General features: G+C 45.5%; 1 protein-coding gene across 3 annotated transcripts in view; it reads left to right on the plus strand.

Annotated features, from left to right (window-relative positions):
* LOC102731976 (triple functional domain protein) overlaps window positions 1–23,615 on the plus strand; it is a 314,385-nt gene that overhangs the window by 282,338 nt on the left and 8,432 nt on the right. For 2 of the 3 annotated variants that reach the window (XM_081825910.1, XM_081825912.1), the window contains exons 35-38: window positions 12,499–12,791; window positions 14,257–14,427; window positions 16,950–17,045; window positions 22,553–22,701. In XM_081825910.1, coding sequence (XP_081682036.1) covers window positions 12,499–12,791; window positions 14,257–14,427; window positions 16,950–17,045; window positions 22,553–22,701 — 709 coding nt within the window. The remainder of the gene's footprint in view (window positions 1–12,498; window positions 12,792–14,256; window positions 14,428–16,949; window positions 17,046–22,552; window positions 22,702–23,615) is intronic. The other variant, XM_081825911.1, reaches the window with a different exon arrangement.

Here is a 23,615-nt window from a genome sequence, read left to right on the forward strand (position 1 = left end):
TGGAATAACTCCAGGCCTCCCTTCCTTCTTCCTCCTTCTCCCTGTGGATGCTCCGCTGCCCGAGCTGCCTGAACAACAGGCCGTGGGCACTCACGGCAGGAGGCGTGTGGATTCTTAGAAAGCGGCCCGTGCTGAGGAGGTTTTGCCTCCAGTGTTGGAGACGTGAACAGCTCCAAATACAGTCGCCCTGACCCTCTTTTCTTTGTGTTTTTTGGCTTTTGTCATTGTTTTGCTATGTAATATCCGAGGACGAGAGTGGGCAGTTTTCAAGAAATTACAGACTGGTCATGTGAAAACTAAAATTCAGTGCCATTCAGTTCTTGTAGGGCGGTGGGGGTGGGGGCTGTCATAACATCAATTCAAAGTTTGGGATTGCAGCCCCTTAACCGTTTGCATGCTTGGAAGTGGGTGGTAACGATGGGGACTGATAAGTACCCACACCTTGGGCTTTTGGCCTCCTCAACTGTGGTTAACATTTTAATCCCAGTTTCCAAGTGCTTAGCTTTAAGTTAGAGCAGCATTTTGCCTTTGGTAGAGGTATTACTAAAACAATTATGAAAGAGATTCCTAACTGGTTAGGGCTTTATGTTTTCTTTATTTTTGAACCAAATGACCAGGGACCCTAAAATATAATGTACTAGATATTTGCTTTGTGGTTTCTGGGGGGGAACCATCCATTTCCTCATTCTCCAGGGCTGTAACTCTTTCCAAACTAATACTCCACTCTCTTGAGACTGAAGCTTCAGCTAACTGCTGTTGAAGAGGACATGAAGAGTGATACTGCCTGGCAAGCTCACTGCAGAACATTCCAAGGCCATTTTTTTTTTTCTTCCTACTGCTATGTAAAATTTAGTATACGGTTATATGAAATGAGTTATGTGGCTATATGAAAACATAAGTTTGCATGGCTTATAGCATATTTTAGTTAGGTATGTTCTTAGGCAATTCATGCATTTTCTAGAGTGTAGGAAAAAGGCTTTTGCATGTTGGCATTCTGGATCCAGTCTTATTTAAAAATAATAAATTTGTATATGAACGAGGAGAAATCTGTCAGCACCTGCAACAAATCAATCATGCAGTTTAAACCACTAACTTCAGAATGTTCTTTTAAGCCATTTTGCATGGGAGTGTCTTTGTGTACCTCCTGCTTCATTTAGAGACATTTTCAGCTTTTGGGAAATCTATAAATTGCCCCCTAAAAAAATCTTTGGTTTCTTCTGTAAGAAGGTAGGCTGATTTATTTCATTTTTTTCCAACAAGTAGTAAGACATTAACCAAAAGCTTAAATGTTCATCATAAAGAATACAGTGCAAATGTAAGCTTCCTTCAAATAAGATTAGATCCTTCACTGCTAATACTTTGTTTCATATCAGGAACAGTTATACCCATGGGTTAAACATTCCTGTTCCTTAGCAGTCTTTGAACCTCTGAAAGGCAGAATCAGATGAAAGGAATGTTATGTGAGCATCACAGGATTGCTTATTTCCCCCAAAATTAGCTTTCTATTCCCTTAAATGATGATTATTCAGGGCAATAATAAATGCTGTATTGCCCTGGGAATAGCTTCCCAAATGAAGAAATTAAGAATCAAGAACCCATTATTTTATCTCAGAGAAAAACCTCATTATCCCTAAGTCAGCGGTATACTAAATACTAAGTAATCTAGTAAACACATGATATTTGTTTTTATAATAATCTTTCTTTGTGTAAGTGGTAGTCATCTTAAGCTTGTGGAAAGAACAGCCATTTGACTTTTGGGGAACACAGAGGTTCTCCGCTTCTGAAAAAGCCAAACAAATAGAGGAGCATTCAGAAGTTTTCCTACTTTTGAACGGTCAGCAGACCAGGGCCGAGAGCAGCATGCCCCAGGATGTCACTAAGCGCCTGCACGGTGGTGCCACGTGGCTGTGTACTCACATGCAGGGCCCTCTCCTGCAGACCCTCCACGGAAGCAGCCTGGTCTGCGGCTTACAGCTTCTGTTTACGTGTGTAGAGAGAGCAGTAGAACCAGGTGAGGTGTCAAAGGCCCCTCTGCCCCGTTGGCCCCTGCTGCCCAGGACTTCACATGGAGCAGCACGGTGGGGCTCTGTGTGCGCAATGGGGCCACTCGATCGCTGGAGAACTTTCCGTGTGAGTGCTGATGCTACACGACCTTTCATTCTGATTTCCCAGCCAATGTTGCTAGAGAGCCATGTACATCAGGAGAGTGGGGGCCAGGCTGGAAGGTGTCAGAAAACCCTGGTAGACAGAAATGTCTGCAGCTTGCAGGATTTGTGTGTGTTTCTCCAGTCTCTCTCTTTTTTTTTTTTTTTTTTGCAGTTTTTTTCAAAAACTGTCTTTCTTCCATCCAGCAAGGATATCTTTAAACATCTGTTTTTGTCCTTGTGTAAAAGTCAGGAATGAAATCCCCTCCCTGTCATCACTGGCAAGATAGCTCCTTGGGGATTTCTTTTCCCCTTGTGACACCTTAGGCTTTTGGTTGCAGAAAAGCCTGCTGTTCATCTCCCAAAAAATATATTTCAAGAGCTAACTCATGTAAAAGGCAAAGAAAATGCCCCTGTTTTCCGGAGAAAAAAGGAATATGGGCTAGAAGCTCTCCTCCAACAAAGCCAGCATTTGTCCTGGGGAGAGGAGGTTCACATAAAGAAATAAGCCCCAACATAAAAATGGGGTTTAAAAAGAAGACAAGTACTCTCTGACAACATAGTTGGGTTTTATAACAGTGTGGTTTCCCGTGTGTGGATGTCTGCCTCAGGCGAGCGGTCAACCCACACGTGCCCGGTTCTCCCCCACCACCCTGGAAGGGGGTGTCAGATCAGCAAGGCACACTGTAGCATTCAACCTTGACCATCACTATGCTTCCGTCTCCCAGTGTCCCGGTCTCAAGATATGACGGCTTCTTAGCTCACCTCTTCCTAGAAGCCAGCCTGGTGATGAACTGTCACCAGCCACAGATCTACTTGTCCCTAGAGCATTCCTGATCCAGCCAGTGAACCAGGGCCTTCTTTGTTCAGGGCATGGATAACTCCATTCATTAGATTTGTATTAAATTCCTTACATTGATCCAGACTAATTCATCCTTTGTGTTCTCCACTATCAAAAATGACTATTATTTCATTTCTGAGGAGTTTTCAAATTTCCACTTTGGCAGTATGTGATATCCTGTTCATCTGATTAGCCAAGCAAAGGATTATGCCATCTGCTTTCATTTTTATTTAGTTTCTTAGGGTTTCCTTATGGAAATTCAAGTGTTGAAATTCACGTGGAGAAAGATCTTTTTTTTTTTTTTAAGATTTTATTTATTTATTTGACAGAGACCGAGAGCGAGAGCAGGAACACAAGCAGGGGCAGTGGGAGAGGGAGAAGCAGGCTCCCCGCTGAGCAGGGAGCCCGATGTGGGGCTCGATCCCAGGACCCTGGGATCATGACCTGAGCCGAAGGCAGATGCTGAACGACTGAGCCACTCAGGCGCCCGAGAAAGATCTTTAAGATGAGACACTTTCCTGACTAGAAATTCTGACAGGTTAGCATTCCCCTCCCAGGAATGAATTCGAGAGGGAAAATGATGCTTGTATTTCTGCATTTGTTGACATAGCCACATTTTCCAGTGATTATGTAATGTTTTAAGCGTTTTCAGAAACCACACTAAGAATAAAGAGCATTTAGAGATTTCTCTAAGAGTCAAAAGAGCAAAATTTGCACGTGCGACTTCCGTTTGCATGCATGTTTGGTTAGGTAGAGGTTACAACCCTCGTGTCTCTGTTGCTCCACGTGCTATGTGGTGGTGAGAAGCCATTCATTGTTCATGACGTGACTCCCTGAGCACCTGACAGGGACACTGTGCTTTCTGTCCCCACACAGCCTTGCTTTCAACCTCCCAAGAGACAGGTTGGAGAGATTGTTTCTCCTCGAGTCCAGTTGTTTCTAGTTGAGTCTGTTAATTGATGCCAGTGATTACATTGTGTTCTTCCATTCAGGGGTCCCCTGAGGTGGGCTGCTAGTGAACACTAGTGTGAATTCGTGGAAGGGGGCTGCACAGGGAGGGGTGAATGTGCTGGTCATTTATGTGCATTTTCTCAGGCCGCAAAGACCATGTGTTCTTCATTAGAGCGCTATGCTGGACCTCTGGGTGAATCTAGGGATTATTTAAAAAAAAAAAAAAAATTCAGGAGGTTAGTCTTTCTCTTCTTGTTTTCTGTGTTTCCTTCATCTTTGAAAGCAAATACAGAGCTCACATTTTTGCATTAAGGACTCCCCTTGCAAATTTGCTTCTGTTGTTCTTGCCACATTTTTCACTCATTACCATTCCACAGACTGTAGTGCTGCTCACTACCTCTGTACAGCTTCTGACTTTTTAAAAAAATTATTTCCCGTGTTATCGTGAATTTGTGTGACAGTTTCAGACCAGAGTGAAACCCTGGAAATGCGGAACACCAGAACATAGGTGTGGGGGGGGCAGCAGATAACTGCCTGAGGGTGCGCGTCCACTGTGTGTCTCAACCCCCAATGCATCGTTACTAATGCTGATTCACATACAAGATGAGTGGAACATAGATAAGAGTGAGGTAACTGGAATGAAAAAGAAAGCAGTCAAGAAAAGTTTTCAGATACTTACGAATAGAATATAGACTTAAGTTTGGAAATATATTATAAAAATACTTGCTCCAGTATTCTGAACCGCCAAAAGTGTAACTCTCCTTGGGCAGGTCAGTTTCCCCCTTCAGTACGTGAAGTTCCCCCCAACAACACCCCAGCTTCGTCTCCCTCATCATTGTCATAAATTAACACGCTTAGCCTGTGTAGGTCATTGTAATCGCTGTGTGATACAGAGATGCAATCCCTAGAAACGCGTCTGAGAGAATAATTTACTGATTAGCTCACTTTTTATGTGATCTTCAAGAGGATTTCTAGTGTATTTATGGCCTTTTTTCCCCCCCATTCCAAAAAGATGTTACCTTGATTCCAAAAGCAGGGAATTAAAAGCCAGTTTGAAAAGTATAGAGATGATAGTCATTTACTGAGAAAATTTTGCTCTGGCATATTTGAACCAATCCAGTCAGCAGCCATAAGCAAGCAACTTCTTTGCTCCATCAAGTAAATTTTTAGATCTGATTTTCTGTACATTGCGACCTTCCTGGTATGGTACAAGAATCTCCTAAATTAAAATGTGATTTACTGTGTTGAATTCTTGACAAGAGGCTTGAGAAACTGCCGAAGACCAGGTGGACCTGATTAAACCCTGTCCAGTCTGTTCTGAAATAGTCTGATGGAATTATTTTCAGACATGAGAAGCAGCTGCCCCAAAGTGGCCTTGAATTATCTTCCTTTAGCACATGATCTTTCTCTAGCAATAACTACTGAAGAAACATTGCTTCACGTCCTTATAACTAGAATTATAAATTAGCGGTTTGCCCTGGGAGGGTGCTGAGCTCTGAGTTAGGTTGATCCTGGTTAGAGGATGTATCAAGACATCACTGCATTGTTCATTTGACAGGGATTTTTGAGCATGTACAATGGACAGAAAGATGGGAATATCTTCCTTCAAAATGAGCTACAGTCATTCTGGGACACTCTGTGCAGGAGGATTTGAAATGTGAGCCAGCAGGTTATTGGAAAGTCTCCCAGGGTTGAGTGTATGCATCTGTGTGGCAGTCATGCCTCATCAGACGGGACGCGGCTGTCAGCGCTGGTCCCATGTGCGCGTCTGGCTGACATCATGTGGAGTGAGGGGTGCTTGTCTCTGCAGATGGGCAGCGTGTGGTGCAGCGCTGCGGCTCCGGCCACCCGGGAGAGATCAGGCCTTTGCTGTCCTAACCGTCCCTTCTTCCTGTGCCTGGCCCAGGGGGGCCTCCCTCCCCCGCCGTGTGCCTCCTGCAAATTGTTTCTGTGCACAAATAGGAGGATTGCCTCCTGTTTGTGTCAGACTGTGATTTTACAAAGACCGTGTTCGTTCCTGTCCTCCCAGCAGCCTGGGGAGGACTCACTGTCACTCCACAATCAGAAAACTGAAGGCCTTGTCCGGTACCCAGCCCAGGACCTGACGGGATGGGGCTAGAACCTGGCCCCATTGCTTTTGAATTCATCTGGAAAGGGCTCACTTGAAGGTAAAGCAGGCTTTAAACTCTGCAGAGACAGCGTGAACAAACAACAGACCTCTCTGCCCTGTACCATGGGGACAGAAAAGGAAGAAAGGCCGTAGGAGTGCCTCGAGGGAATGCCAGGGTTTCAAGGAACCGTTTCCCACTCCAGGGGCAGGTGTTCTTCGTTCTGTCCACAGGCACACTCAGCACTGCAGGATTATAAACATCCCGAGACTTCCTACCGTCGTAGAACAGGGAGAGGGCTGCAATGAAATGTGATTCTTCTTAGTCTGCAACTAGCAGGATATGGTCCTTTCTCCTTTTTTTCTTACAATAAAAAAAAAGTGCTTTATTAATCACAGATGTCTCAGATTTAGTGACTGGGACGAGAAGGCGATTCATCTTCACCCCAGTCTCAGTGTTCTGTGTGCTCACGGGTGCGACTCCTTCCTGCAAGGGGCGGAGGGTTAGCACTCCTGCCTTCCCTCCTTTCTTGAGTTGCTTCCCTTTTTTTAAGAACAAATCTAGCATGGACTCTGTGTGAACTCTGACTTTAGCAAAGAAGTTGCTAAACCAAAGCCTTGGTTTCCCCCTCCAAACAAGAAGAGAGAAACCTGAATTGATTCCCTCTCTTAGGCTTCAGCAGGCTACAGATGGCTTCCTCATGTATACGCGCGAGTGCCTTTTTAAAAGACTGTGATGGGCTGATGGCATCTCCTTATGCTGCTTTTTCTTCTTCATATGGGACAAGTTTTTAAAAACAAATGGGAAGAAAATGAAGTAATCCATCTGGATTCCTTCATTCATCCTTCATCTCAAAATGATTTTGAGGATATCCTGGTCATCAGGAGAGGCTTGTGATTACCAAGATGGTTACCCCGAGTCCCCGTTATCTGGATGCTCGCAGTTGCATAAATACAGTGTAGCAGGAAGTCCTGTACTATGGAGGAGTCCTGGAGAAGGTTGCCTCAACCATCCTACCTTTGTAAATAGCACTTTACAGTTTATAAAGCTCATTAACCCCATTATTTCATGCGATCCTGTGATAGCCCTGTATGATGAGGAAATCCAGGCGCCAGAATGTCGGCCTGGGGTCATGGATGTTGAGTGGAAGAACCAGGCTCAGGCTGAGACCGTTTGACAAAAATCCAGAATTCCTTCTGCCACGCATAATTGACCCTCCCTCTGGACCTTGAATCGGTGGAGTTTCCCCAAGCTGAAAAGAGGAACATGCATCCCCAGACCAGACAAGATGTGACTGCAACCATTCTTGGGGGTGGGAAGGCTGGGGATGGGGTGAGAAAGCAGCGGTCCTGAGTGTTGAGTCTTTTTCTCTTACAAGAAGTTAGGAGTTGAGGGGAAGGCAAGACACAGTAAGTGAAGGTGGAAACAGGAACAGATGTAGTTTCTCTGAGTGACAAATGAGTTTCCATCCTACTTCTCAGGTTGGTTCGGTCCTGAACCCTCTTTCTGTCCCCTGGCCCCCACCATGCATGATGGGTGCTGTTCACGTGCACAGTACCCTCACCAGTGGCTCCTGGGCCTGCCACTGCCTTGCAAGAAATCGTCACATAGGGCAGGTCATTACAAGAATAGCCTCAGTCCACTCTGAATTACCATCTTGTAAGTAAGTGATTTACAAACTGGTGAACTTGGCTAAGATTAGATGTTACTTGGAGCTCCCCTTACAACTGATGTATATACCACCAAGTCAGGATATGACCATTCACTGTGGTCAACTTAAGTTACCAGGCAATATGCTTAGTCGGTGAGCTAGCCCGTCATTGGTAATCGACTTGCTCACTTATGCATTTGTCATTTACTCAGCGTATAGTTACTTACTAAGCTCTGAGGATGTGCCAGACATCCTGTTGGCAGCTGGGCACGTAGTTGTGAACAAACCAGACCCAGTGCCTGCCCACGTGAAGCCTGGAGTCTAAGGTCACGGTTGGCTTCCTGCCTTGACAGTTACCCAGCTGGGAAAGTACTGGCATGAAATGGTTATACAGAGCTGGGGCCATAGGGCCCTCCGTCTGGGGGTTACTCTTGTTACTGGCCTGAGCCATGCGCAGTCTAATCCAAGCACAAAGGTGAGGTTTGAGAGGAGGGGGCCTGCCTGCGCAGTGTTTGTACCTGGGCAGGACACTGCCGACTCAGCACATCACAGCCACCGGGAACTCTTCTGGGAAAGGCACCTGTGTGCGGACCAGTAATTTAAGGTCTTCCCAAGGAGACCTTCTAAGCCCTGTGTTTGTTTTGTGACTTATGCTCACCTCGTGCCCAATAGCATTAAAGACCTTAGTTCCACTAGGTACCGTTAGGACATGTTTACTTTCAAATTTGCAGCAGAGCGGTTGGTCGAGTGGTTAAAGTCTCTTCTTCACTTAACTAAAAAAATAGGCCCTTTATTTCATTCTATTAATAAGTATATTAAGTTTAAATAATTTTTAACTTTTTAAATTTCTGATTTATGCATTATGTCACAATCCAGTGAAGAGCATAAAATGGTCTATTAGAATCCATAGATTTGGGTAAAAACGTTTATGTATTATAAAAAAAAAAACACAACAATTTGTTGTTTTTCTTGGAGGGTGTCAAACAGGTGAAGAATTGAGCATTACTATTAAAGACGAAATGGAAAGATAATGTATCAGACCTGCACTAGATAAAGTATCTGCTAATCCTAGAGACAGATGAAGAAAGTTTCCCTCTACCTTTACAGACTTCTGAAATGACATTGTTTTCCCAGGTAAAATTTAAAATTCAACGACATTGTATAGGGGCGCCTGGCTGGCTCAATCAGTAGAACATGCGACTCTTGATCTCTGGGTCATGAGGTCAAGCCCCACACTGGGTGTTGAGATTACTTAAAACAACATCTAAAACAATGCACTTAAAATTCAGTAAAATTTTCTTCTTAGTTTGTAATAGCTGCTAGATTTTTTTAAGTCCTAAACATTCCAGTAAAGTGAAACAATGTCATTAAGTGGTTTGATAAACAGCAGCTCAGGAAGAGAACTGCTCTCCCTTTCAGAACAGCATTCATCACAGGTGAGCTCTGGCCTTGGGCAGCTCTGCCTCCTTCCTGGGTCTGGGAGGGAACGTCCAGGCCATGTTTATCATGCCTGATCTGCCAGGTGAGGAGGAACTGTCTTTTGAACCTACTTCTCAAAATGCAAAGAACCAAACCCAATGCAGCTGAGCCCACAGAGAAAATGCCATCTCCCGTTGTTCTTGAGCCATTTTTACAACCACCATCTCCTCTCCAGGCAAGGCTAGAATGCCCTGGGGGAGTGATCCTTGTAAAGCCAGCCGGCTCCCACAAAATGTTATTGATGCCTCCTGAGGGCATGCTGGGTCTGCTGGGTCTGCTGACAGGAGGAGATGTCCTTATGCTTCGGGGGACTGCCCCGCGTTCCCGCCCACCATGCTCTCGTCCACTTCCCAGTGGCCCTGCGGCTTTGGTGGACAGAGCCTGTCAGAATTCCAGTGGGTGTCCCCATCTCACTTAGGATTCACATGATGTGCTCTCCTGTGCCACAGTCCCTCAAATTCTCACTTTTGGGTACGGAACACAGGTGAGGTTCGTTCGTGGGCTCAGGTGGTGTTCCCCATTACTCATAATGTGTGAGTATTCTGCTTAGGAACGTGAAGACCTGGCATTGATTGGGTTGTATTACAGTAAGTGAGCCTCAGTCTCTTTCCTGCCCCCCCTCGGCTCACACAAGGCACAGTGGGCTCCGTCGGTGACAGCTCATCAGAGGTTGACCAGCCCAGGATGTGTCCGGCCTCCAGCTGTGCACCACCTCCACAGTCCTTTGTCTGGTGCCATTATCCAGCTGGATGAACGTACATCGAAGACAAGATTGTCCTACAGATATAGGCAGTGATTGAGCTGGCTCTTCTTCTTGAGGCTGGGGATTTCTGATGTTTCCGTTTGATAGATAATAGGTGCCTACCGTGTGGCAGGCACCGTGGCAGGCCTGGGGAGTACCGCAGGTAACAAAGCAGATGAGGCCCCTGCCCTCATGGAGCTGATGTTCTCATGATCTGGTTACATGGGTTATTCAAGCTCAGCTCATTCGAAGGCCAGCTTCAGTGCTGCCTCCTTCACGAAGCCTTCCGTGATCCTTCCACTCGATTCCCCTTCTTCTCAACCTCCAACAGAGTTGGTACTCACTTACATCATGTGTCATAGCCTGGCATAATAGTTATGTGGTCCTAGAAAACACTGCATGGTGGATCCCATGGGCGAAGGAAGGTTTTATTCCTCTCCGTTCAGTGGCAGGTACAGGGCTTGGCTCCGAGTCCCAGCACAGTAAATTACTGAAAAATGTCACCTGCTGTGGCTAGCACAGATTCTTGCTAATAGTTGGAACTTTAAAAAAAAAACAAAAACTTCAATTAAATAAATTATTGGGGCGCCTGAGTGGCTCAGTCAGTTAAGCAGCCAGCTCTTGGTTTCAGCTCAGGTCTTGATCTCAAGGTCATGGGATTGAGCCCCAGGTTGGGCTCTGTGCTCAGCTCAGAGTCTGCTTGAGATTCAGCCTCTCCCGCTCATGTTCTATCTGAAATAAATCTTTAAAAATTAATTAATTAATTATCATTTGGTGTGTAGATGATCCAGACCTTCCTCTTCTTTTTGTCTTTCTTATTGTCCTTCCACAAGAGTTCCCGGGCACTGTTTCCCTCTTTGCCCTTTATCCTAAATCAGCACCTGAGAAGGTTTCTGGGAAGTACTTAGAGTGCGCATGTTACCACCTCAGTGGTTCTGTGCTCTCCTGCCTCTCCTCTAGACAGTACCTGAGGAAAAGGGGAGTGATACGGAAGCGTGGTAGTGACTCTCATCTTAAAATAAAGTTAAAACTAAAGATAGAAAGAAATGAATAAATACATATACACATACATTTATGTATGTATATACACACAGACCAAAAAGTTTTTTACTCTTCAACAAAATACTGTATCTGTATTGATTGGTTTTGAAACCAAAGTCTGGCTCTGAGAAAATCTAGATTTTTAAGAATGAGTGATCCTGCTGTTTATGGAAGATTATACTCTCTACCCGTGCAAGGCTTAGTCCAGGGCAGGAATGGGACGGCAGTTGGACAGGGATCCGCTGTCTCGTCCCAGCATCTGGAGCGTGAGTGGGAAACTGCTGTGGACTCTCTTGCGTATAATCACGGGATTGGGAGGGATTAGCGCTCCTGCTTTGTAACTGCAGCGCATGATGGTCTCCAGTGGCACAGAGGTAGGTAAAGCAAATACAGGTGTCCGTACGATAGGATCTTCTCCAAGATTAGTTTTAATATATTTTTAAGGCTTCAAAAGATTTAAGAAAATAACAAGCATAGTGAATGATCTTCTTCCTCATTCCATTTCTTAAAGTGTAAAACGTTTTATTCCATTCCACGGGGGTGACACCCTAGAGTCAAGTACTCAGGAAAAGGCCAAGCGCAGTGTCCAGGGTCACCGGTTTTCCGTTTGTAAAGTAATGCCTCATAACTGCATGGATTTGGTGAGCGCCACTGTTTCCTAAGCTTTTTTCTATCTTTTTTCCTCCTGAAAAATCATCACTTCGGGGTTGACTAGATTTTTGAGATCCAGTGAGAAGATTCATTTAGATATATTTTCTGTAAAGCATTTTGGTTATTTGAGGAAGGCTTCCCCTCACATTTCTTTTAAAAATGTGTTGTTGTTTTTGTTAATTGCTGCTGGTATTTCGACGTGAAGTCACTTCAAGGTTGAGCACAGAGATACGGACAGCAGCGTAGCTCAGAGTCTGGCCACAGGCTGGCTCTCCCCCAGACCAGCCAGGCTTTACCCCTTCCACAGCCGCTGACTTTGCTTTTGACACAGCTTCCTAGATGGGTGTCATTTGTCCCAAAGTCTGACCAGGTCAAATCCGTACAGACTTGGGTGCGTGCACGCACAGATTGACACGGAGTTGTACTTGTGTTCAGTCAAACTAACACATTCCTTTGTCAGGATTCGTTTTTAATTTCCTTTAAAATCTTCTTTCATAGCTTTTGTTTACCAAGAAAGTGGATGAAAATAATTTTAAAATTCTGTCTTCTGAGCCCTGTGATATTTTAAGTGATGATGACATTTGCAGTCTGTGATGATGACACTGGCCTTCAGCACTGGTAACTTGTGGTTTTTGGAGGGAACAGTACATCTTGAGAAGAGTATCACTGGGAACAGCTCAGGTTTGGGCCCGCTTTGAAAGGTGTGTGCGTGAGAGATGGACCTCGGCCTCCAACAGGTCCGCCCTGCAGGTGGCGCGTGGGCAGCCACAGCTGGGCGCCCCCTGCACGCCACACGCAGCCCGGCTCTGCCGCAACAGCCTGTCGGTGACGTTGGGAGGATTCTTTGTGGGCCGTTCAGTCAAACCTGCTGTGTCTCTCTTGTCCTTCAGACTCGCTGTCCGTCTCCAGTAACGACGCCAGCCCACCGGCCTCGGTGGCTTCTCTGCAGCCCCACATGATGGGGGCCCAGAGCTCCCCAGGGCCCAAGCGGCCCGGAAACACGCTGCGCAAGTGGCTGACGAGCCCGGTGCGGCGGCTGAGCAGCGGGAAGGCCGATGGGCACGTCAAGAAGCTGGCGCACAAGCACAAGAAGAGCAGGGAGGTCCGCAAGAGCGCCGACGCCGGCTCGCAGAAGGACTCGGACGACAGCGCGGCCACCCCGCAGGATGAGACCGTCGAAGAGGTCAGAGCCCCGCTCGGCTGGAGCCCGTTCACCAGGCAGGGCCACCCACCGGGCCCGCCGGTTTCCCCTGCGGTCGTAGGAATAGCTGCCGCTCGTGAACACACTACTTTGGTTCCGTTTCCGTAGGTCCCTGGGACTGTCTGCTCCTTAAATCCCTTGTCAGCAGACCGTTGGGATCGGTGGGGACAAGCTGTCCCCATAGCAGCTCCGCGTTAACACGGGCAGGACCCGTGGTGGCTTCTGAGAAAGAGCTCGGAGGACAGTGGGCCTCCGTGCCTGCCCCCCCCAGCGCCCCAGGTATGGGCACCCCCAGGCCTGCTAGAAGGAACAGGGCGCTGTGCTGCCTAGCCCTTCTGTTCACGTGCCCCAGACAAGCGGGGGATGCCGTTCGATGCTGCAGGTCTAAGCAGTCCCTAAACCATGGCGCGGCCCTGTGCAGGCAAGCACCAACTTCAGACATGGAAGGACTGGAGGAGTGTGTGCGTCCCCCCCGCCATACTCATACTCCTGTCTGTCCTCAGTGGAAAGCACCCAGTGAATTCAGTTCACTAACCAATAAACGCTTCATTATTTCCATGTCATTAAAGATAAACGTCTATCGGTCAGCCAGGAATTTTTTTAAGTTTCTTTTTGTTTGGGGTTGGGGAACTTTAAATGATACTGCAAGGAACAGAATCCCTTCATGATCCCCAGGCTGGCTCTGTCAGGCTGGTGGTGTCAGTGAGGGACCCTCAGAGTTTTTAACTGAGACCACCCCCCCAGCCCCGCCCAGCTCCCTCAAAAAGAAAAAGGCAGACAGAATGGATAAGATTTGTATCGTTTAATTTATTTTGCAGATATGGGTTTTCTGCTGCTTTTTTCCTGGGCATATTTTGCCCTGGGTTTTCACTAGAGCATGTGGTTTATTATGTCCTCATCTGTCTGTTTTCTACATCTGTGTCCTCTTAGTGAAATAAAACTGACAATTTTTCTAAAAGTGAAAGCAGAGTAAAATTGAGGTGGGACTAAATTCAGATTCTCCCAGTGCATTTAGAGTTATATTGTTCCTTATGCCATTATAATTTCAGTGAATTTTATTCTAGCAAGGAACCAAAAATTAAAGCAGACCAGAGGAACTGAAACAACCTGAGAATTACTAACAGTTCAGAGTTTTGAACTGATCTGGGGTGGGGGGTTGGGGGTTGAAGATGATAGGTGTTCAAAGCCTAACGGGTAATGTTGGCAGAGACCCCTTCAGAAGACACGTGCGGCAGCCCTTCTGTCATCCAAGTCGGCAAGTGAAGTAGCTGGATTGCAGGAAGGGGATGAGCAGTTACTATCGGGTGGAAAGAGCTTGCTTGATTTCTGTCCTCTCCATTCCTGTCCCAGCTATACTTTCCCAGTTAACCCCTTAGGGTTCCTCTCTGTGATCTGACCTTGACAGTCGGGCCTAGCGTATAATGAGCAAACATTGGTTTGATTTCAGAGAGGCCGGAATGAGGGCCTGAGCAGTGGCACGCTCTCAAAGTCCTCATCATCCGGCATGCAGAGCTGCGGAGAGGAAGAAGGGGAGGAGGGGGCCGACGCCGTGCCTCTCCCCCCGCCCATGGCCATCCAGCAACACAGCCTGCTCCAGCCGGATTCACAGGATGACAAGGTGAGCGGCCCACGCCACTGCACCCCAGCCTCGCTGTGGCAGCTGGTGGCTCCAGGGCTGTGAACAGCCACCTGGAAAATGTGCTGCCCATTTTCACCCCGAAAGTACAAATAACAAAGTCCATTTAGACCAGGCAGTAGACCAACGTGTAGTTTCTCATACATGTACACTTGTATAAATACATTCAATGCATTTTTAATGATGCTTCAGTAACTGTTACTTTTAAAGTAACTTTATTTTCTGTTTACTGTACCGCCCGGGGACCCTGAGAGAGGAGTCCGAGAAATCACGCGCAGTCTTGGTGACTGCATCCCTGCGCGAACATTAGGCCATCTTGCTCTCCCTGCAAGGTGTTTTTGCACATGGGCATTGTTTTCAGATGGGATTGTATTCCTGTCCAGTCCCTCTGTCCAGCATGCCTCATGTTAGCGTTTAGGATCAGCTGGGATGTGGGGATAGGTGTCAAGGTGTAGGGATCAGTTCAAAACCATAAATCTCCTCTTTGGGTGTATGTGGAGGCTTCAAACCAGGCTTGGGTTTTTGTTTGTTTAGATCTAAAACCAATATTTTGTGCATCCCGGTTGTAGAGCCCTAAACTATCCAAAAGAAACCTGGTGACTGGCTTGCACGTCCTCTTGCATTCTGGCCCAGGTGTTGCAAACCGTGCTATGAAGTCATTACTAGAGGGGTGCCTTGGCTTTTTGTTTTTTGGTTCTTTTTGTTTTGGGGGGGCAGTAACTAAGCTTTCTGAATAAAGCAGATGTTTTCATCATTTTTGCCCATTCTTCCTCTTTTTCCTTCCCTGACTCCCTCTTCAGTGCTAACACAGTCATTTGCTGGATTATCTGTGTTTTATGACCTGGACTCTGCCCCGGCCCAGTGATGGGCGGCTGTGAGGCCGAGGCAAACCACGAGTTAGTCTTAACGTGGGCAGCCACCTCCCACCTCCTGGGAACCCACCTCCCCGCCCCCGTTGTGGCACTGTGGGGCTCGGCTGGAGGATGTGGCTTGGGTTGGAGTCTGGAGTTTGGAGGCATGTGAGGTGCAGGCAGGCGCTGAGGGAGCTGAGGTGAGGTGAGGTGACAGAGGGCCTCACCCCCTGCACAGAGCAGATTTGCCAGGAAATGGGAACATGTCATTTCTCAGACAATTCCTAAACTATTTTGTGGCATCCCAAGCTGTACCTTCCTTGAAAGCAGGAAACTGAAATTTCGTAAATCTGGATGGTTAGCCAAAGTGAGATGTGGGGCCTGGTTGACTTACTCCCCTAGTAAGAGTGTTTTTCTCCATGTAAGGAGTGGATTGTGCTGTATACTTCAGTGGCTGAAATCATTTATTGGTTATCGTGTTACCTCATTGGGTATTATCAGTAGCAGTTCTTCATTTACAAAAATCTATAGTGATATTCCCAGAGAGTATATTATCTTGTGACTAATATTTTGTTTTGTTCTGTTTTCTCTTTTTGTAAACTTTCACTGCAGCATTACGTTGATTTGTGTTCTGTGTCTGTTTTGGCTCAGTTTCCTTACCTCTCCATTTGAATTTTTTTCTTTGTTTTCTTCACCCCCCCATACTCCAGATTTCATTAGACCAAACCAACATTTGTTTTGCAAATCCCATATCTGGATCCACACATGTAAAAGCCTCGTTGTGAATGTATGAATCCGTATCTGTCTCCTGTGAGAAATGCATTGTTAGGACAGCTAGCCGTGTGTCGCATGCATCTCTGCTGTCCTTAATATGAAGCAAGGTTCATATTACACCCCTCTTCTAGTTTCCAGTTAATTGATGGCACAAGTAATCTGCAAACACACTGTGTTTGCTAATTACTGAAACTTGAATTCAGCAGCCCCTCCCTCAAATTCCTTACCTGTCAAACCCCTGTACACCCTGATTCTAGCCGTAAATGGCATCTCATAGCTTGTGAGGCCACAGATCTTCTGTACTCTGCACTAATCATTGGGGAAATGGATGGCACAGAAAATGGTGAGCTTGTCCCCCCTCTTCCCTGTCTGGTCAGTGCACCCCCGGTTCCTTTCCTTTTCTTTCTTTTAACCCCATAAACACAGGCGAGCCATTTTTAGTATCCTGTTCGGTTTCCTGATTATTTGAGGATCACTCGTTAGACCCTAAGCCTTTCATTCTTGCTTGATCAGATTCTGTGTTTTTTCCTCCTCAGCCACTAGCCTATAGCTGGCAGTTGCAAAAGTTACAGTTAGCAATCTCCCGCGCCCAGTCACCTCTTTGAAAAACATTATGATGTTACATGACTGAGGATTAAAAACAGACTTTGTCTGCGTACCACATGTATCCCAGACAGGTTTTATTTAGTATTTCATGTCAGAATATTGTAAATTTAAAAGGATGACTTTAAATAAATGCAAACAAAGACAAACTTGTGGTCTTTTTGTCTGGAATTACTTTGAAAAAGAGATTGAGCTTGCAGGAGAATTTACTGTCTATCCAGTGACTAACATGAGGCATTCCCCTCCCCCTTCTTTTTCTCTTCACTTCTTCCGTAGGCCTCTTCTCGGTTATTAGTCCGCCCCACCAGCTCCGAAACTCCGAGTGCAGCTGAGCTTGTGAGTGCAATTGAAGAACTCGTGAAAAGCAAGATGGTAAGGCTTCCCAGAGAAAGTCTGAGGTTTGGAAGCTGCGGTAATGGCTGCTTGCAGATGGATGTGCCCCTGTTCATGTCATGCTCCGATCTGCAGAATGTGTCTGTGGCAGGTTACACAGGTGGAGTCCCCAAGGCCACCCTCACTCCTGACCAGCTGCACGTTTGGGGGTACCCAACACCACCCTCAGGTTCAAGAATTTGCTTGAAGGACTCACAGAACTCAGAAAAGGTGTGATACCCCTAGTTGTGGTTTCTACTGTGAAAGGACAGATTCAAAGCAGTCAGGGAAGAGGTGCGTGGGGCAGGGTGCAGGAGGGCTCCAGGGTCAAGCTTCCAGCTGTCCTCTCCCAGTGGAGTCATGCAGAGCACTGACTTCTCCTGACCACGATGTGTGACATCGTTGGCGCATCACATATGTAGAGTCTGGCCAACAGGGGACACTAACCTGAGCCTCAGTGTTCAGAGTTTTTATTTGAGCTTAGTCCCATACACAAGCCATTGCCTGCTGGCATGGCTCCCCTTTGTCTCCTGCCCCTCCAGAAATCAAGATACCACGTGGCCCAAAGCCCCCACCAGGAGTCACACTGTTGGCATGGACTGTCTGTCTTGGCCCAAGGCGCCTAGGTAAATAGACATGCCTATCAGGCCGGACATCCAGGGGGGTTAGCGGCACCTTCCAGGAACCAGGATTAATCCGTTCTTGCACCTACATTGACCGCAGTGCTAGCACCATTTTAGCAGGTGTGGTCAGTTCCGCTCATGTCCGCAGGTGTGCCCTCGGCCAGTGGCACACACCCATAGCTTGATAGTTCCTTTCGAGGTCTCCGAGATCTTTCATTCGGATTCACAGTGTATAAGAGAGAAGAGCTTGCACTGTTATGTAAGGGCTTTCTTTTCTTAGTGACCTCTGTATTTCCAGTTGGTCAACATGGATTCATTTAATAAAAGCTCCAAAATCAAAATACTAATTTGAAGTTAGATAGGTGTACATTGCTTCTAACTGATTCAAATCAATTAATTTCTGTGTTTCTTCGGTTTTCCTAACTGTGAGATGGGAAAGCCATTAATGGTAACAACCTTTACATTTGTGTATCTTACAACTCCCATAAAGTTACTTAACATCTTTTAAAAGTCACCCCTCCGAAAATAAAAATCCTCCAGCCTCTCCCACCCGTCCCTCTTCCAGAGGTAACCACTATGATCAGTTTGGTATGTTTCCCTCCAGACATTTTCTTTGCAGGTACAAACATATATGGGGAGGGGAGAGTGCTTGTCCATGCTCTGTTTTTCAAAAATGGTTTCATTCCGTTTTTAAGTTCTAAGACTTAATAAATCTTGAGGAGCTTCTCACATCAGTACATGAGGTTTACCTCATTCCTTGTAATAGCTGTACAGTATTCCATAGCGTGGATGCAGTGGTAATCTACTGAGGGATTACTCTATACCAGGCACTATTCCATGCCTATATTAGCTTATTAGGAGCCCAAGGAAGTAAGTACACATTACTGCCATTTTATTTTACAGATGACAGAACTGAAGCCACAGAGTTTAAAAACTTAACCAGCCAATAAGGGGCAGAGACCTGATTATACTACATAATTTATTTAAAAAAATAAAATTGTGTTCAGTTTTGCACTATTGTAAACCTCCATGGTGGTTATGTCTGTGTGGTTAGATCTGTAGGGTAAATTTCTAGCACAGGAATTGCCAGATCAGAGAGTATACTTTTTCAAGTTGGAAATTTATGTTCCTTCCAATAAGTATTAACTGGGTAACGTTATATCATCCCCATTTCTTCTACTCCTAGACAGGTTCTGATCAATCATCTGATCTTTTTTTTAATCATCTGATCATTCTACCCATCAGAGACAGCAAGAGAAACTGTTAGCCTGTCTGTGAGTACCACTGACCCTGGACACACGAGACAGACTGGAATTGACCACATTTGCTAGTGAAACTGTGGTTGACTCAGCCAAATAGGAGTTGTATCAGGAAAAATTCAGACTGTTTCACTCTGCCATAATTGGAATTTCTTCCCAGGTAGTCATGCTCTGAAAGTGACACAATGGGCTTGGAAGTTAGACAGGAAAGTTGCTAGTAATTGGTAGAAAACCTAAGAACTTGACTCCACTGGTCGAGAGTTTGGGATCATTTCAGTTTGAACTGAGCTAAACCACATCGTGGCTGTCTCTTTGAGACTACTTGATTGATGGTCTAAACAAAGGATACTTAAATTATACCCTGCGAGCTTTCAAGCATCCTTAAACATTTTAAAAACAGTCATTCATACTCCTCAATTATATGATCATTAAAATCATTCTGTCTAATAATTGAAATAGTTTTCCCAAGCAAGGTTATGAGGTGCCCTTTGTCAGCCTGCTCATCATCATTCTGCCAGTGTTGGAATTGCATTCAATTCGAAGTGGGTTGAGATTCGTTTGTCATTAATTCACATGGACTTGAAATGGAGAGGAGTTCTAGGACATGGTTTCTTTAGCTCTTACTGCTTCATTCCTTCCTTTCAGTTCCCAAGCACTAAACTTTACCAGTTGAAACTCAGTTCTTTCTACTCAGGTTTCTCCTTCAGTTAACAGGCATAAAGCTCTTGGATTGTGGAAAGGGCATAGGTTTCAGAGTCAGATACACTCGTGTTCAAACACTGCTGCTTACACTCGGGCTCTCCGAGCCTGTGTCCTTCAGCTGTAAACTCGGCATAAGGACTATTTGCTAAGCTCTCAGCAAGGTTCCATCCACGTGGGCAATCACTAGTGCTTGCGTATTTGTGCTGTTGGAGGACCGTGTTTATGCTCTTCATGCCGGATTCATCCCATCGTCAGTGTCCATGGAATATAATCTAGATTCTGCCCTCTTTTTCTGGCTCAAGGGAAACATTGCTCTGTGTTGATTTCCTGTCACTAATCCTCTGATGTCAGAGGAGAACTGCTGTTAGTCAGTGAAAACTCTGAATCATTTTACTCTCTTTTCACCTGTCCTGCGCATGTGACCCCAAGTTCGTCCTGCACGTTTACCATGTGCTATAGGTCCCTGGTCATCTGCATTCGTTTTCTTGTGGGTGACCTCTCAGGCTATAGGGCCTTCATAATAGAATTCGAACACTGAGTTGGTTGTCCTTCAAAAGCTACATACTAACTTACTGGCCTGGGAAGAAGTTGTTCAACTATTACACAGTATGATATTTGGGGAACTGAACCTCCTAACCATAAAACCTGCAAAGTCCATCTGAAAAATAAAACCACCCTGGAAACTAGTTCCTGGGGTTCACTCCTCTCCCTTACCGCCACATCCCAGGTCCAAGTGGTGTGGGAAATGTGCGTCTTTCCCAAGCACTGGCAGCGACAGCCACAGTGACCATTTGCACTTGACTTTGGGGTTTTCTCCTCTTTGTTAATCTAAATATAAAAGGAGACATGAGAAAGAAAAAACGAATAAACATCTACCTCAACATACTAGAAAAACAACAGAAATAATGAGTTGAGAAATAGAAAAGCAGAATAATAAATAAAACCAAAAATTTGTTCTTTGAATAAGTAATAAACATCAGATAATCTTCTCAAGAAAATAGAAAGGGAAGCACAATTTCACACAACAAGGAATTATATGGGAAGGGGCAAACTAAAGAAGTTAAAATAATCATAACACTTCTTTTGAGGTCTTTGAAAGTAAATTGGAGAATCTGGATGAAACAGGCAGTTTCCTAAGAAAATACAGTTTACCAAAACTAACCCTAGAAGAGATGGATTATCTGTGCAGACCTGTCCTCATCCAAGGAATAGAGCAAGTTGACAAGAACCTGCCCACAGAACACCGCCAGACCCACAGGACTTCACAAGTAATTCACCCAAATCTGTGAAGTCTCAGGAATTCTGGTTCCACGAGGCTTATCCGGTCCACGCCTCCCGTCCACACCCTTGGCAGTCCAGACAACCATCCCACCAGCTGACACCAACGACGTCCACTGCTTGGCCTCCTTGCTCGCTGCTCTGTGTGAAGGGACATCTGGAGACATCTTTATTTTCTTTCTTTTTTATCACCCTTGAAAAGAACAGAACTGAATCTAATGAGCATCAGCTGTTTCCTCACAAATCTAGACCCAAGACAGTGCAGAGCGTCCTCCCCTCTTCCTCCAGACCCCAGTCTCCCGTAGAAGAGCTCCGCGATCCACGAGCACCAAGCAAGCCATGCGGCTTCCTGCAAAGTGTTTGCTTCCAGTAAAGGCCAATAGCTAATTATTTCAAAATAAGAGTGCTATTTTCTCATCAAACCCCGTTCCCTGACTATCTTTCACAAATAAGTGCAGCAGTTGGTGTGTTTCCATGCTCCGTGGGTTTGGTGAACAAAACTACATGCACAGACTTTGTGTCCTCAAAGCTGTGCTTAGTGACGAGGTCAGCATTGGTCCGTGCTCTTAAGGGGAAACAGTTGGACAAGCATTAGAGGTTTTGATTTGATGCGAAATATTAAGTGTTCCTGAGTTTGTATTGAGCTTTTTGTTTGAAGGTAAGTTAATCACGTTTTCCCAGTTCCCGTCTAGATAAATACTTCTTGATCACACCTGTCATCCAGCTGGGTGTTTTGGAAATTTTGAAAGAACTATAACCCATACCCCTTGGAGCTTTGGGAATTCAGGTTAAGAAACACAGTTAATATGTACCAACTAGAAAGTAAGCAGTCGCTAATCATTGTCACATTAGTCTAGGGACAGAAGTCAGTATTCATCTTAGATGTGTTGAACACCTGCAAAGCTTCATTCAAGGTTCTACAGGGAATACAACACTGAAGACAGTCACTCATGGAAACTAAACTCCAGTGGAGGAGAGGGAGTTTAGGATACGTCATCGAGGCAGCATGACAAGTGCTTCCTACAGAAGAGAGGAAGGACGTTGCAAGTATCCAGAGATAGAGCTCCATTCATCTGGGCAATGTGTGTGTACTGAGGGAGGAGTCAAGGCTTCATGGATAATCAAGAATAGTCCCCACCCTGTCTAAACTAAAATAGAGATCGCCGACATTGCTGCATAGCCCACCCACAGGGGACACGGGTGATGTGCCTGGGGTAGGCTGGCATGATGGAGGAGTTTCCACACACTTCTGAAATGGTCCTGCTGTCATTTGGCAGGAATATAACTGCGAAAAAATGGCTACATGTGGAATGCCTGATACACCCAGAAATGGGGGCAGTGCTGTGATGGAAACAAGTTGGGTTATTTCTAATTATCTGATTATAAGGAATAGAATTTATTAATGCGTATAAATTCACTGTCCTTTTTGTTCTAACATACCTCGTTTATCAAGCTACTCTTGCTCAATATTTATGTTAATAGTGGAGGTTTTTGTTACGAATACCGTGTAATATCACAAACATAGATCTTCTGATTTTACCATCAGGACTTCTGTCTCTTCTGACTTAACGAGGTTTTCTAATCCTAATTCCAGCCTCCTGGACTGTAGGCAGGAAACGTGACTGGTGGTCTGGTTTTCTTTCAGGCACTGGAGGATCGCCCCAGCTCGCTCCTTGTTGACCAGGGAGACAGTAGCAGCCCCTCCTTCAACCCTTCAGACAACTCCCTCCTGTCCTCCTCCTCGCCCATTGATGAGATGGAAGAAAGGAAATCCAGCTCTCTAAAGAGACGGCAGTAAGAGACGTTTTCATGTCAGCATTGGTCAGCTTTCCTCCTGTCTCTGTCACCTTCACAAATGTGACAGGGATCCGTCTCTGGATGGGTGCAACGAGTAGTTCAGGGTCGCTCCTGGAGTAGTTGTATATGTCTCTCAGAATCTCTCAGAGCCTTAGAAGGGTGCAGGAAGCCATACCTGCAGGGTTGTTTTTTTTTTAAGAGTTTGGAAATCGTTTATTTTACTAAATTTTTTTTTTTTTTTTTTGAGTAAGCTCTACACCTAACGTGAGACTCAAACTCATGAGCCTGAGATCAAGAGGGCCTGCCCTGTATTGACTGAGCCAGCCAGGCGCTCCCCAATAGCTGCAGTTTTGTTATTTGTGTGTTATACTTTATTTATAAATAAGAATGATACAAGAATATCTTCTGTCACTTCTACTGAGAAACTCCTGTGCTTTCTATTATATACGGACTTGTGAAGGAAAGAAGGCAAAATCAGATACAGTCCCGAAAACTTGAATATTTTTTTAACATAACCTTAGTGATAGTGTTTCTCAGTTCCAGTAAAGCCGCTTACAGTGAAAAAAGAGAATCCTGGGAAATATTACAAAAGGTTTTAACCTTGCCTTTGGAGAAGAGGAAATTCTTGTGTGTGGGCAGAGACTCGGTTTTACTGAGCGCTCTATCCTGACACTCTGGATCCTAGAATGATGGCGGGCTTATGGAGAGGCCCGGCCAGTGTTGGCTGAATTGGATGGATGAGCAGACCAACAGACTCTTTTCATGCCAGCTGAGGTGGATCAACTAATTGTCTTCTCTTACCAGAGAGGCCTTGCAAACAGTTATGAGCCTTCAGAAACACTTCTGGATGAGTGATCAGACCCGAAGCTTTAAACATCTGAGTTAAAGTTTTTTGTCGTAGGTCCAGTGAA

Source organism: Leptonychotes weddellii, chromosome 7 (genome assembly GCF_054177405.1).
Source record: "Leptonychotes weddellii isolate Sample4059 chromosome 7, ASM5417740v2, whole genome shotgun sequence".
Taxonomy (NCBI): Eukaryota; Metazoa; Chordata; class Mammalia; order Carnivora; family Phocidae; genus Leptonychotes; species Leptonychotes weddellii.